This window comes from Lathamus discolor, chromosome Z, assembly GCF_037157495.1.
Source record: "Lathamus discolor isolate bLatDis1 chromosome Z, bLatDis1.hap1, whole genome shotgun sequence".
Classification (NCBI taxonomy): Eukaryota; Metazoa; Chordata; class Aves; order Psittaciformes; family Psittacidae; genus Lathamus; species Lathamus discolor.
In genome coordinates this window covers 57,848,640-57,864,722 of record NC_088909.1, presented here as the reverse complement: position 1 = coordinate 57,864,722, position 16,083 = coordinate 57,848,640, and the positions used below count along the sequence as shown (strand labels likewise).

At 36.9% G+C, this 16,083-nt stretch overlaps 1 protein-coding gene across 4 annotated transcripts in view; it reads left to right on the top strand.

The window, feature by feature from the left end:
• Positions 1-15,489, top strand: part of PCGF3 (polycomb group ring finger 3) — a 52,653-nt gene extending 37,164 nt beyond the window's left edge. For 3 of the 4 annotated variants that reach the window (XM_065662863.1, XM_065662862.1, XM_065662861.1), the window contains 8 exons: positions 614-710; positions 2,956-3,011; positions 3,972-4,082; positions 4,557-4,645; positions 6,454-6,591; positions 8,548-8,628; positions 10,044-10,087; positions 11,838-15,489. In XM_065662863.1, the coding sequence (XP_065518935.1) occupies positions 614-710; positions 2,956-3,011; positions 3,972-4,082; positions 4,557-4,645; positions 6,454-6,591; positions 8,548-8,628; positions 10,044-10,087; positions 11,838-11,964 (743 nt within the window). In that variant the 3' untranslated portion in view covers positions 11,965-15,489. Of the gene's footprint in view, positions 1-613; positions 711-2,955; positions 3,012-3,971; positions 4,083-4,556; positions 4,646-6,453; positions 6,592-8,547; positions 8,629-10,043 lie in introns of all 4 variants that reach the window. The other variant, XM_065662864.1, reaches the window with a different exon arrangement.
• The last annotated feature ends 594 nt before the right edge of the window (positions 15,490-16,083 follow it).

Genomic DNA, 16,083 nt, shown 5'->3' with positions numbered 1-16,083 from the left:
AATACTAAAGGTCTGTGCCAATGTAATTTTTTTTCTGGTGGAAATTTAACTGTCGTGTGCCCTGTGAAAGTGAGAATTAAAATGGCAGCTGGATATCCACTTCTTAAAAGTTTTCTTTTCTTTTAAAAAGTATCCAGTTTTGGAATATCTCTGTGTTGGGTTCATTGCCACTGTACACTTCTCTATGTGGCCATGCCTAAAGCAAATAGGCTTAGTATCTTAATGGCGTGCAGGCCCTTATGATAGCATCTGTGGAAGCTGAATAGTGCAATCAGTATAATGGTAACCTGCTAAGAGTCTGGTAACCTGCTAGAACCTTTTCTTTTAGTCAGTTCCAGAGTGGGATTGTGTGTCGTATGCATTATTAGGAAGACTCTGGCTAGGTACAGGCGCCTTATTTCTAGTGCATCGTTTCCCTGCATCAAGAACATTAATTAAAGATACTGGAAACTATTCTGTATGATTTGACATCATGCTTGCATGATGCAAAAAATGAACTTCATGTACGTTACGGTAAGGTGTGTTTCTCTGACTGTATAAAAGCTTACTTTTTTTCTGTTTATATTTTTTTTCTGTTATATTTTTTTTTAATTATGAATGACCTTGTTATTAGTCTGTAGAAGCTGCCTAGTGAAATATTTGGAGGAAAACAACACCTGTCCGACCTGTAGAATTGTTATACATCAGAGCCACCCGTTACAGTATATTGGGTAAGTATGAAAGCAGAAGTGCAACTATCTTCACTCTAGACTGTTTCAACCTCTTTAATACAGCACGGCTTTTTCCTAAATTTTCTTATCAGCATGTTAAATGTTTAAAAGGAAGTTTGAAGGTGATTGAGGAAATACGGAATCAAGCTTTGCTATGAATTTGCAAGTCCTTGAGATCTGTTAGCCCTTGTCAGACTTAAAAGCAAGCAGAGTATGCACTTTACTGTTTAATTTCTGTGTGAGTTATAATTGGATTTAGTAATCTCTCATTTTGTATTTGTCTGTGTCATAAAAGGTACATAAACAAAACATTTGTAGAAATCATACCTTTACAAAATCCTCAAAATAGTCTCTGTTGAGCACTGCTTTTCAGTGTCTGACAGTAATGAGAGAAAAAATTGTCAGCTCTATTGTTCAGCTGATCTTTCAAAGGTCTATTTAGTACGTAGGAAAAGGTAAGAACATGGCAGCAACAAAATATTGGACCAGTGGCTTAGACAGAATGGAACAATCTTGTCCTTTGTTCTATTTTGATTCCTAGACAGACTGCTCTCACTTTCTGACCTAATATAAATGTGATATTGTTAGTCTGTTTCCTTTTTAATTTCTTTGTAAGCAAGTAATTTTTTTTGTTGTTTGTTTTTTTTTTCCCTTTTGCTTTCAGAAAAGACCTTCCTTTTCCTCTAGTGTTTTCCTTTGAATTTACTGAACTATAGTAACTTCTGATGAAAATCCATTGTGACAGTGTGATTGCAATAGTTGTTGCTGCTATTAAGTAGTGTTTTGTCTTAACTTTTTGTATAGAGTTTGTTTTCATTTGTGGCTGTTTCAGTGTGCCCTTCTTAGTTCCATAATAACTTCTGAAGCAATGCTTATAGAAAATGAGTTTGATTTCTGTTCACTTTTACAGAAAACTGTCGATGTTCTGTACACGCTTACACTGCTCAAGCTCATCTTGAATCGGGAGCCTGATACTAGTTATGCCATTTTTGCATTTGAACAATAACAGTGTACACTGATAATATGTTGTATGATACACTGATAATGCCTATATGACTGTATGTTTTGAAGGGACAAGTAGATGCTAATAGGGTAGAACTAATAAATTACACTTAAGATAGCATGTTTGTCCTAACTATTCTATGATTCTATGTCAAGCTACAGGAATACACCAGTGCCTTGATTCAGAAGCCATTTTCTGTGCCAAAAGGGGCCAGGAAACAGCACCAAATAGAGAACTAGAAAGGAATTTGCTACTTGGTTTTGGTCCTTGAATACACTCCAAAGGAAATATTTTGTCTGAACTAGTTATAAAATGCTGCCAAGCCTATTCTGTATACACACGCACATATTAATAAAGAATTGACAGGTGATTTGTGTCTTAGAATGTAGATTTACACTCCTGTTCATCTCCCTCTCTCTGGAAAATAGGTAAACAAAATGTGTCTTCTATTTCACGGTTTTGAATGCTGTTAAATTCTCACCTCTGACCTAATAGTGATAGCTGAGTGTCCTGGTTTTGGCTGGTATATAGGTAATTTTCTTCCTAGTAGTTGATGCAGCACTGTGTTTTGGCTTCAGTCTGGAAAGTGACCTATTTTAGACTAAAGCGGAATTTTGTCTAGGTGAGCTGGGAATTAAAAGTAGGCCTGCTGCTCTAGTTTCAGTAGGATTATTACCTTTCTTTTATTTGAGCCACATGACAGGCTTCTGAGCTATGTAATGTTGCTCACAATTAAAATGTTAGGTTTTAGAGCAAAGTAAGATTTTTAATGTTGTGGTCTTTTTCTGTGAACTGTTTTCTTGTGGTTTTGGAGAAGCTTTGTAAATATAACTAAGTAATCTAGAAATGTGAGAGATGAGTCTGTATGGTAAGAAACAGACTGTTCTGGATTCTTTTGTGATAAAAATGAGTTTACTGCAAATTTGTCAAAGAATTTTGAGGGTGTTAGTGTCATACTTACTTTATATAGGCAAGTATGTCATTTTCATCATCCTCCACATGTCCAAGACTATTCTTCCTCAAACTTCAGTTGTGTTTCTGTCTTAGCCTGTACTTTTTCATAATTTGTTTCATGTTACTGTTCTCTCTTGTTTGACATAAATACTGACTTGAGAATATTAATTCTTGTAGGTGAATTTAGAGATTTTTACATCAATTTAGTACTGGAACTTTTTTTTAAGAGAAATATTTTGAATCAAGATGGTTTGCTTAAACTTTTGGTTTTGTTTTTTTTCTTGCTAGTCATGACAGAACAATGCAAGATATTGTTTACAAACTTGTGCCAGGCCTCCAAGAAGGTGAGTTGTGGTCTGACCTTCTTTAGAGGTCATTTTGCACATACTTCTTTAACACTTAAAAAAAGTTTAAGGTGATGAAAATGATGGGGGGAGCACTGATGCACAGTCTGTTCCTTATTTGCGTAATTTCTGGTGATTATTTTCATACCTGTGCTAGCAGCAGTTGGGGGTGGTGGGATGAAAGACAGGGTATTTCTTCTAAAAGTAGCATTAGATAAAGCAGAATAATAATAGTTTATCTTTTGAATGTTGGCACACAGTAGCTGTCATTTGTTCTTGTTAAACTGTGTACTTAAACCTGTTGTGCCAATTTTCTAGGATTCTCAGAGATAGAATGTAATGCAGAGCAGCTTTTAGTTTCAGTTTCTGCTACCGTGTGAATCCTTTTTTAGCAGGTAATTTTCAGTTTGTTTTCAAAATCCTTTTTGAGACTGGATCTGTGCAACTAAATAAGTCCTTTTAGTATCTGCTCAGTATTTTTTGTCTTAGTGTATGTTACCACCTTAATTTAAATGCAGTATTTTAAGTCACTTGAGCTGCAAACCCAAAACGTTCTCAAAGATCATTAAGACTGAATAGAACATTGAAAAAATTTTCTCACTTACTGAAAATTTTAACTATAAATAAAAATTGAGAAAGAAAGGTTTGACTGTGGGAGGCCTTCAAAATAAGGTATAGTATTTTAAATACTATAATTCTAATTCTAATAGGAACTATAATTCTAAATTCTAATAAGAATGCTATAATAGTAGCTATACAGATAATTTTGTAGTATTCTAACTCCAGAAAGTAAGATGAGGTGTGACATAAGAAATAGCAGAGGTAGAAGAACAGTAAATCCTGACAACACCACTACTTGTTGGGAAGCCTGTTTCACTTAAGAGGGAGGGATTTGGGATCACTTCATAAATATTGCATTAGAACTTTATTACAGGAATTAATATTTACAATTTTAAACAGCGGAAATGAAAAAGCAAAGGGAGTTTTATCACAAACTGGGCATGGAAGTTCCAGGGGACATCAAAGGAGAGACATGTTCTACAAAACAGCACCTAGATGCCCATCGAAATGGTAAATGGTCCTTAATTTATTCTGTCTTGCACGGGTGACAGCTACTAAGTTGATGAGCAGAGCTGTTGGAGGTAATGCGCCTAGTTGGTTTATTACAATTACAGTTGGTCTGTAACACAGAAGAGTACAGTGAGTGTAGGATTGTTGCTTTGTCCCTTATTTGTGTACAGAGTCTTTCTTTTCACCTAGTCATAGCATATGAGTGGAGTTAGGAGATTTCCATAGTAGTGCTGACATGGAGACTCTGTGAAACTATCGAGCTTCCTGGCTACTAATGGTTGAACTGAAGGCTGTGTACTGTATGCATGTATTTCCTTCACGCTGTTGGCAGCTAGTGTTACCTAAGCAGACAAGCACGATTTAGGAAGAGCAAAGCTTACTCTATATTGCAGTCCTGAACTGTGCTGTTTTAATCATATCAGCATTACAAGCTGCTGCTGAGTGTTATTGCATATATATGGTTTCTTATATAAGGTGAAACAAAACCAGATGAAAATTCAAACAAAGAAACTTCAGAGGAAAAACAGGAAGAAGATAATGACTACCACCGAAGTGACGAACAGGTGAGCTCATAAGGGCATGTTTTATTTTTATCTTGTAGTTTAGCTTTAGTGCTTTGGTAGGCAAACAGAGAAGAAAAATAACTGTTTCAGGCTACTCTTTCTGTCAGCTGATGCAAAGATACAGTGTTGCCCAATGCTTTTGTGCAAGCATGAGTTCCATCTCTGTGTTTTGTCAGGAATGGAGAACACATTAAAGACATTTGCGTTAGCATTTGATAGTTCTGACTGCTTATTCATGAGTTTCCAAAGTATTTATTTACTTTCAAAACAAATTCAGGTTATTTGGCCCATTGTGATGCATTCAGCTGAATGCGTATTAATAGTTATGAATAAAACCTTTTGCAGTTTCACTGACTTAGTTTATTTTGTTTTAAACCTCTGATCCAAGGACAGTGTTATACCTGTATCATAAAAGTAGTATGAAAGCTGGTAAGTTCACCACTGTGTTGTAAATACAAAGCTTGTTTGAAAGTTAAATCTCCTTTTTGAATAAACAAGCATTCTGTTTTAATTTTTCCTGTTAACGTGTGCCCAATGCAAATTAAACTTGGATATTTTCTTTTAAATTGTAATGTAAGAGAACTTTGAAAGAGATTGTCCCTAGTACTAAATCCTCTCAGTGGATAAAGTAAATCATCACAAAGAGTTTAAACTAAGTAGTGAATAGCTGAATGAGAAAAGATGTGAGAACTGAAGCATAGAAATCAGAGACACCTTTTGGAGGGATAATATTTAGAATTTTGAAAATTTCTCACGTCGTTTGTATCCATTCTTTTTAAACTTTCTCTTTTAACCATCTGTCATGGTTTAAACCCAACCACAAACCTTGTTCACTCACTCCCCCCCTTCTTGCCCTCCCCCTGCTTCTGGAGGGATGGAGAGGAGAATCAAAAAGAATGCAACTCCCACGGGTTGAGATAAGAACAGTTTAGTAACTAAGGTATAACACAAATCACTGCTGCTACCACCAATAATAATAGTGCTAAAGGAAATAACGAGGAAAGAATACAACACCTCAATACCAGCCGACCAATAACTCGCCCCACTCCCCCCAGCCAAGCACTGACCAATACCTTGTCCAACCCTGCAGTCCACTAGCCCTTCTGGGTAACTCTCCGTTACCTCCTGGGCATGATGTGCTGTGGTATGGAATACTTCTTTGGTCAGTTTAGGTCAGGTGTCCTGTCTCTGCTTCCTCCCGGCCTCCCCTCCTCCCTGGCAGAGCATGAGGCTCAGAAAGTCCTTGGCCAGACCAAACATTTGAGCAGCAACGAAAAACATCGGCGTTATCAGCTCTCTTCCCAGGCCAAAAAAAATTAAAATATAGCACTGCACTAGCTACTAAGAAGGAGAAAAATGACTGCTACTGCTGAACCCAGGACACCATCTGTTAAAATTCTGTTTTAAACTGAATTTAGCAATTGCATTAAAAGCAAGAAGTCATGTTAGAAGCAATCACTAAAAATAGGCAGTGGTATTCTTACTGCTTATCTTACTCTAGCTTTTGATATAGGGTCCTCTTGAGCTATTGGCAGCCAGTGAATTTGTACTGGAGCAGTCTTGTTCCAACATCAAAAATTCTTTCTGGAACTCTTTTGTCTAGATCTGTTTTGTTTGCAGTTTGGTTTTATCACTAAACTGACCAGATGTTAGGAGATGTTGTGGGTTTTTTTTAATGGGCATTTCAGTTTAAGAAATACTAGTACCGTACTTTTTCACTTTGTTGTCTTAATGAAAACTGCATATGGAATACATAGAGGGGACTGCAGATAATTGTTCCAGCCAACCCTGTTTGCTTTTTCCTGAAGGTAAGCATCTGCTTGGAATGCAATAGCAGCAAATTGCGTGGACTGAAACGGAAATGGATTCGTTGCTCAGCACAAGCAACTGTCTTGCATCTAAAGAAGTTCATTGCCAAAAAACTAAACCTTTCTTCTTTCAATGAGGTAATATTTTAATTTTTTTAAAGTTATTTCCAGATATAAAAGCTTCGTGAAAAGTGCGGGGTTGTTATTTTAGTCTGATTCTGTTTTTAGAAAACAGAAGTATACACTGTTTCTTTAATTATATGTTACATATCTGTTTTCTTATCCTTGCCTCTTAGCTTGCTGTGCATCTTTGCATGTCTATATATAAATAGTTGAGCTAAAAGGCTTGGCTCTGTGTTTCCATGTGTGTTGAAATGGACTCTGGCAAGGTGCTTTGTTTCACAGAATGTGGTTGGGTGTACCCTAGCCCTTCAGAGATTCCACACACAGTGCAGGACAGGCAGTAGCAAGCACGTGCACTGCTGGAGCTCAGATTAAGAGAAAGCACCACAGGTGCTTTTCATGCTTTCAGTGAAGCTCAGCCTGAAGTTTCTGCTTATCATGACTAGAGTGTTATCAGGTACCTACTTTTACCTTCCTCTGCAGGGAATACTTGGAATCATTGGAAGAATTTATGGTGAAAGGTACAGAAAGAAAGGCAATTCTTTGCACTTTTAGTTCAGATTCAAAATTGCCAAAGGTGAAACATATGAATGCAGCCTCTGTTCACCACTTTGCTGGGTCTTGGTCACAGTCTTTAGACATCTCAAGTGACTCTGAGCTTGACATCTCCCACCCCCACATTATGTCACTGATCTACTGAATTTCAGTAAGACTTTTCAGTCAAATCGTCTGCTTTCAAGTCCATTGTTATCAGCTTTCTGCTTGAGCTTCTTCAGCAGTCAGTTTGCATCTGTTTCACTCTTCCTTCTAGCTTCTGTGCCCTTCAAACCAACACACTGTCTTATGGTCAGAGTATGTCCCCAAGCTCTGCTAGCCTTCTTGAACAAAACCATATTTCCTGTGTTGTTCTCAGCTGGCTTGGAAGTGGTTGACTGCTGGCTGTAGCACAGCATCAACATAGCCGCCATCACTGTTCAAAAGGGAGTATTTGTGTGTGTGTTTAAGCTCTCCATTCCATGGTGTCAGTCTGTGATATTACAACTTGCCTGGCTTTTATTAAAGGAAAAAGTTTCAGAACTACCGTTTATTCCTTTGCTATCCCTCCCTACCTTCTTAAAGAGTACATAAATTGTGGTGTAATCTGTGTACAGTTACCAAGTAACAGGTACATAGTAGAGGGATGTAAGCTTGTGGGCGTATGGACTGTTGCAGTTTTGAGCTATTGCCAGTTAGACAAGCTATGTATGTGAAACTGCATGCCCAGTAAGGCCTTTTTGTGTTTTGTGGTAAAGCGGTATTGATGTAAGTCACCTTGGTGGAGCTTAGTGTTTTCATGCATGTTCCCTGTTTTAGTGCATGTCCAACTGATCAGGATTCATATGATCCTCATGTTTTTGTGTTTATATCCTCACTGCTCCTAATATCAAGAGCTTTCAGCACTGAGATAGAAAAGTGAAAAAATGGATATTGAGTATCTGCAAAGGACCTATAAATATAGTGTATGAGGGAGATGGCAGATAGGTTTGGGTGTTTTTAAATGCATCCTTGTAGCAGAAAGCCACCTGGCTGATGTCAGGTAAAGAATTTTCATCGTATGTTACATAACAGAGCTGTCTTTGAGATCTGTGAATTCTGTTTCTTTGATCATTTATGGGGCCTTTTTAAAAGCATGTGAAGCTTTCAGGAAAGGGCATTAGTATTGCTTGGGAAGCTAAACCAGTTAAGTCAGTCAAGTCCAGTCCATGCAGTATTTCCTGCATAGGCACAGACATGGTCTTTTGGCACTCTATGATAAGAAAAGACATGCTTTTTCTCTCCTGGTACTCTTTTTGTCTACAGAGCAGCTGCAAGATGACCACTTCCAGTGTCTTCGAAGAAAAATAAATCTTGACAAACATTTGTAGTATTATCTGAAATATATTGTTCCATGTACATGTCCCTGTGAATTAACTGTTGCCTTTGTTTTGTCAGCTGGACATATTATGCAATGAAGAGATTCTTGGCAAGGACCACACGCTCAAGTTTGTAGTTGTTACTAGATGGAGATTTAAGGTATGACACAGTGGTTCCTAGTAAATCATGAAGTGGCCAAATAAAATGTTTCTAAAACAAGTATCACCTGGAACTATTTTGGAGTAACTACAGGCTCGATCAAAAGATTCTTCAATAAGTACCTAGTACAGCATCCCTGAACACCAAGTACTGATTTTTGTTTCCAAGAAAATGAAGGAAAGAGGAATTAAGTATTAATTGCAAGGGAAAAGGGAACAGTGCCTCAACTGTCAGAATTGTTATCAAGACTGTCAAAGGAAGTGGAAGCCACAAGAAAGTATTATTTTTATCTATTTTAGGTAAAACTGGTTTTAATCCACATAGGTGGGGAAATCAGTTGTGATGCAGAAAAGGCAGCAAATTTCAGCACAGGTCTCTTCTGTACCTCAAGAAATCTCTTTTTCTTCTAAAGCAGAGCCAGTAACTGCAGTGCTTGTCTGCCTTAGTTAAGGAAACTTCTAGTAGCATTTAGTAGGCATAAACAAGGCTGGTTAAAAATGTACGTCTTTGACTTTCTTAATGTGGTTTCTTTAAACAACTTCCTTCAGGCTGAATAGTAAACAGTGAAGCATTCATTCTGAGTATAAGCTATCACATTAATAATTACAGCTCAAGTAAAATGAGTGTAAGAATGAATTGCAAAATCGAACACTTAGGAGGCAAGTCACACCTATAGAGTCAGTATATGTGTATTTGGGGATGTTTGAACTAAGAGGTAGTATTCATAAAGGACAAGTGACGCAGTCAAAGTTTACAGTGTACACTGAGGTAGAACCACTTGATGGCTTTTGATGCCTATCTAGAAGAGGTGCAGGTGAGAGCAGGGAATTGTTTTTTTCTCTTGGCATAGAAGAATCAAATTGTGCATCTCTGAAAGTCTGCTATTTGCCTTGATCATGGAAATCTACACAACTGTGTGTCAGTTGCCTTCTGAAGTGAAAGAGGTGGGGGATGTAAAATGTAACTGGAGGGTGGGAGGTCTAGAACAGACAAGAGGAAGCAGTTCTTGACATGAGACACAGAGCTTCTTCAGGCAGGATGTTGTGGATAGTAGAAGCTTTACCTATTCATAAAAAAGCAGTGAATATGCTTACAGAAGAGGAATCATGTGAGAGCTGTGTGATGTGAAGTACCACGTGGTCTTATACTGCTTTCTAGACATCTGCATTTCTTTCTTAATGGGAATGGGTTTTGTGAGTTAAACAGATCAGTTCCTGAGACAAAAAAGCAAAAGGATTCTTCATCTCTTGTTTGAGCTTCACCGATGAGATTGCATCTTGTCTTTGAATTTTGACAGGGCAGATAGCTACTCTGATCATTCACTTAAGCTTTACTTTATGAAACATAAGTTTTGCCTACTGAACAGGTTATTTCCGATTTTGTTTCTGAACTTATCTGATATTTCTGTCTTGCAGAAAGCACCATTACTGCTACACTACAGACCCAAAATGGACTTGCTGTAAGAGAACTTTATTGTCCTTCTGGACAGAGTTTTTTGCAGAGACTATCATCTGGCACCTTCTTAGTGCATCACTAATCACATGACACAAACCAGCTGAATAAATTTAGAAGACTGTAGGGCTTTCATAGCGGACTGTCCTTCTGAATATTTCTTCTAGGGATGTACTACCAAGAATTCTGAACAGAAAATATTTATACTTTTTTTGTACAAAAGAATTAAGTCGCAACTCAACAAGACACTACCAGCACTAAGTTTACAGATACTGAAAGCACTTCACAGTTCTATGTAGCTCAGCCTGATTTATCTCTTACAGTTACACAGAAATAAGTTAGAATGTTGTGGAGTGATTTAAAAATGTTGCTTTTGACACCAAGTTGCATTTAGTTACTTTTCACATTCTGAATCTTTAAAAACTATATTTTTGCAAAGTGTTATTGTCTTATATAGTATGCCTGATTGCATTGGCTTTATTCAAGTTATTCTGTAGACCATTGAAAATACCTAATGATATGGTGATAATTTATTATGCTGCATTGAAAACTTTAAAAATCTGGGAAACCAATAAGTTTGTCATTTTTCCCAGTTACTGCTCTCCCTTGCTTTGTGTTTTAGTAAAGTTTTGATACTCCCTGATGCATGTTGATTTGGTAAGATTAATAGAAATTATTGCAGTTGATTTTAATGTGCCCTGATATTTTGCTTTGGCATAAATTGCACCACATAATGACGAATACTCAAAAGTGCTAGATTTGTGAACTTTAAAAAACCAACCCAAAACATTTCTTATGAGTTGTGGCTTGCAGAAATCAGTTTTTAATTCAGAGAGAATTTGCTCTCACTAGCTATTGAAGCACTGGCTCTTGGGCTACTTTGGGTGATATCGCAGTTTTCATTTCATTTATTAAGAATTCCTCAGATCATTATGAGCAGGTTTATGTTTCCTTTACCTGTTTTCTTATGAAACTGTAGTATTTTCTTTAGCACAATTCCTAACTGTTGGGGGGTGGTCAGACAAGATTATGTTAGCACCTTCTGGCCTTAACTGGTAATTTTGTTTGCATCAGCACTAATGGATGCAAGGTAATACACGTGCATGCATGTATGCATACATCTGTACACACATTTAACTATATATGTTATAGAATGCACCCTCAATAGCATTTAGCGGGGTTCACAGCACTTTTTGCAAGGCTTTTTGAGATAGTTGGCTTTTCAGAAAAAGTGGCTGAAAGTGATTTCTGCAAGCTGCATACATTATGATACAGCATATATAGTAGGATAGAGTGTTTGTCTGGCATAAGTGTCAAGTCACTGAAAACAGGCTATGCCATGTTATTGACAGCTGGAAATCATTAACTTTCTAATTTTTGGAAGAGTTTTCCAGTGAGCTGAAAATGCTTGTTGCTATTCCTATTATTAAAGCCTGTATTTTTTTTTTTTTTTAATATAAATTGTCTTTGGATAAGAAAACAAGTTTGTCTGTAACTGTCCTGCTTTCTCTAGCTGTGCTCCTTCCCCTCTTCTGCTAGAAAGTGTTACTTGCTACTTGATAACAGGAATTTGATACTGCAGAATGTTTATCCAAGCATTTTAAATCCTCTTTGTGAGTTTTCAAAGCACCACATTCCTCAGCATGTGTCCCAAAGACTCTGTCTGTCTTTGAAGTCTTCAGTCCTCTGCTCGTGCAGAAGGGATGTTCCAACTTGTGTTTATGTTTGAAAACAGGGTTCCTCATTTTTAGTTACAGTCACAGATGTCAACAGGAAGGAAATCAAAAAGTGTGTGAGCAGAGAATGAAAGGGATCTTACTGAACTGTGGAGATCGAAGAGAGAACTACGCAAAGGCCAAAAAGTGCTGCTATCCTTGCAGATGAGGACATGGGATAGCTGTGTTTGAATTTGGGTTATGCAGAATTCTACAGCTGGGTTTGGCTGGGTTGGGAAGGCAGGTGGGGAGTGGTGTCCATCCATCTGAGCAAAGGGATCCAACTTCGCTCTGGTTTTGTCTTGCTGTTTGTGAACTCAAATGTATGTGTCTTGGATTTTTTTTTTCTTTTTTCCCTGTCTTTAATATTACTGGAACTGGCAGAAAAGAACAAATGAGAGATAATGAGTCTACCATTTTTTGTAATCTTTTCATGAAACAATGAGTGCAGGTGGTATGGATGTGTACACAAACTGACATACTAGGCCTTCTAGAGGTGTTTCCCTGGTTGTTAACTGTCCTACTGTAAATAAGGACTTTCTTTAGCCACTGAAGCACTGAGAATATAAACAGGGCTGTGAGTGTCCTCCCTCTGTGCACCCCAAGTGTATACACATGTACCTGATGTAGACATAGAATTAGAGCATTCTGTTTAACTGACTTAATCAGAATACATATATACATAAAAGCAAATATATTTATTTGTGTGAGATCTGCCTATCTCAGAGTGTGTGTATTGCAGAAACTTTTTACAGTGATATTGACGCGGTGCTTTTGAAGCACATTGGGATTTTAGTACTTTCTGTACTTCACTTTTGCAGCTGAGAAATCAGTTACAAACATATAAATTCACAAGTCTTTCAAATCTATCTCTTGCTGTAACAATCTACAGTATAGAACATATATAAAACATATAAGTTTATAACCACCTTCAGAATCACTTGAATTTTTATGGTGCTATCAATATATTGAAAACTCTCCTTATACCTGTATGGATACATACATTCAAGCCAGTATACACAGAATCATAGAATGATTTGGGTTGGAAGGGACCTTAAAGATCATCCAGTTCCAACCCCCCTGCCTGCACCTGTTTGGGTTTTTTTTACTCATAATTGTGTGTTACTGCTTTTGCAATGTGCTTAATCTGATAAAACCTCACCACTAAAAAGAAGAAAAATAAAAATGACAAACAAATAAAAAGCCACCCAGTTATTTTTCTAAATCACATGTCACAATGTATTTGCTACAGAAACTGTGACTGTGTCTGGACTATGTGTTTATTTCCTTTAGCCTTACTAAAAGACTACAGTGCAATTAAATGGAGGTCAGAAGGAGGTGTCTTAGGGTCAGAGCCTTTTTTTCACTTCTGTGAAGCCTAAGAGACAATTAGTTTATATCAAGATTATACTGGGTAAAACAAGTCTGATACTTTTCAGAGTTAAGACTCAGCATAGATATCTCTTTGTCCTCGTGAGATCAAGTTAGTTTATTTTGGCTTTTGTGAAGATGCCATTACGGTGAAGTAGTTATCACAATTGCTTCTGCTGGTAAATAACTGCAGTAAAGAAGTATCTTGTTGCATTATCCTCAGCAGCAATGAGACTGATAAATCACCCAGGCTCAGAGTCTCATTAAATATAGTTTCATTAAAAATAGATAATTCAGACAGAATATATAATATTGAATTTAAATAAGATTGGGGGTTTTAAATTTTAACTTTATAAAATTATTTATTCTATTTTAAGCCTTCTGTCTTATTTTACCATCCAAGTATTTTTCTTTCAGTGGTCCAGCTTTATTTACGGGCATATAAAATAAAATTGTAAGATGTTTTACAAGCTTCTTCCTTTTACATTGAGTTTGAGTAGCTTTTGTTTGTTTTTGTTCTGTATGGATAAAAAGCATTACTTATGCTTTTGTGCAATAGGTTTGAAACATGCATTTATTAGACATATGTTTAAATTGTAAATGTAGCATCTACTTACCGTTAAATTTAAAAGGAATGTAGATGGCTTTTCTGAGTTGTTCAAATAGGGTCTTTTATTTGGAGCTATGATTTGGGGGGTTGTTTCTTGATTTATAGTTTTGGGTTTGTTGTTTGCTTTTTTTTTTTGTTTGGTTGTTTGTTTTTTTTAATTTTCAGAGTGAAGTGTGGGGTTTAAATTTGTGTAAGTACAAGAACTGTCTGTCAGCAATATTTTAAAATAAATGATCTTGCAAGAAACCTTAATGTGAATTGTGGAAGCAATCAGCAAGACTTGCAGCCTATCTGAAGATGCTTTGTGCCATTGTTATGTCTGGTATATTTGTGTACCATCAAACCTAGGAATATTTGTTTTTATTGGTTGTGCAATAGTATACACAACACTCACCTCTGGGGATATTGGACCGTAAGAAATATCAGACCGCAGCTATAATGGTGCTATTTTTTCCCAATAGGCTATGAGCCTTTAAAAGCTTATCTGGCTCTTATTGTCTTTATAACATAGTCGTAGGAGATTGATAGAGTTTTTTTTTTTCTACTGGATGATTAATAAAGCTGTACAACTAGACTGTTTTACAGCATTCAGCATCTTACCATTGAGCTAAAGATAATAGGAAAAAGCCAACCAATCTGTACATCAGCAAGATAAGTCTTACTAAGTACTTAAAATATATTTTGTACAGAAGCCTTGACTGTACAGAGAAATCAAGTTTCTGTATTTCCTCAGGTAATCAGTTTGGATGTTTTAATGGAAATGGTGATGCCACCTACACTTCAGTTAGTCTACCTAAAGTTAGTAGCAGGGCAAAAGATTGTCCCATACACTAGAATCCCTACATAAGCTATAATTAACTGTAACTAGGTTTTTGAGATCTGTTGTTGAAGTAACAAGTTGCAGTGGGAAAAAACATGAAGAAACATGGAACAGAGCTTCAATCTCTGCTTTAATCAAAACTTGCCAGTGGTACAGATGCTTTCTAGGAACTTGTATCTTGTTGCAAGTCAGCAGCAATGTTTTACTATGGAGTTACAGTTTCATCAGATTAAAGCTCTGGTCCTGCTATTTGATTCATGCTTGATCATCCTTAGGGCTTCTTGTAAATCTTTTGAAGCCACAGTGATCTGAGAAGACCGTAGTGATAGGATAGGAACTAAACATCCAGTTCTGTGGAAACTTATATTGGCAACTTTATGAATAGCTTCAACAGTTCCACAGAAAGCAGTGGGGTCATTCGTGTGAATGGTTAGGCTGAAGGAAGGATTTTTGAGTACTGATGTTCCACTTTTTTTTTTTTTTTTTTTTTTTTTAATTTGAAACTAAAGCATTGGTTTAGTGGAATCTTACATTCAAGTGATTTACCTGGACAAAAGGAGAGTTTGTTCTTTCCTCCTGCAACAAGATTTTATGGTTAAGGGACAATAAGCCAGTGCAACCACTAAGCCTTTATCCTCCTATGTGGCATAATAAAGATTCTGGAACTGTCACAGTGTAAAACCATATTTTTGGCTTAGCTTCATTTGAAAGTTTACAATTTTTTATGCTTTGTGTTGCTGTGTAATTTTTGTACTATTGGTGGCTAGTTTTGTCTGAATAGCCGTTGGGGATTATTGCTTAATGTTTTGATTTTATGATAGTGAAGCTTGTATCCAGTGTTTTGCCAATTAATATTATATGCTTGTTAATAAAAGCAGAGAAACTAACTGAAATACTGTCAGGCTGGAAGTTATTGTCCCATTTTGCCCCAAGAACATAAGGAACCTAGCCATCATAATATCATAGTGTTGAACAAAGCATGACTGAAACAATGGTGGTGAGCCATTGCATTGTTATCATCGGCCTTTTACGCAAGACAGAAGCATGCCCCAAGCATTACTCCACTTCATGGAATGGCCATATGCCTGTGACAAGTGTGTGGCAAGTAGCTGCTGGTGAGGAGATGAAATGACCAGCTACATAAACGAGAACACAGCTGCCCTGATGTCTTTATGCATGTATAGATGGAAAGGTGCTTACCCAACCTATACGTGGTACTTTCAATATTATGCTTACCTGGCAGTGTTGATGCACAGGGGCTGACTGCAGCATAAGAGAACACATTCACTTAGATATGTGACAAATAGAAAAGCATATCCGCACACATTCCAGTTTTACTTAATTTTAGTTTGATGTGCTGCTGGCGGAAAAAGGTCTCTTACTTAGAGAAGGCTTTGATTAAAGAACTGCATATATTTTGCCTTTTTAAAAATCCGTCTGTTGTGGTATTGCAAACATTGGTGCTTGCCCTCTTCATAACTTCAAGA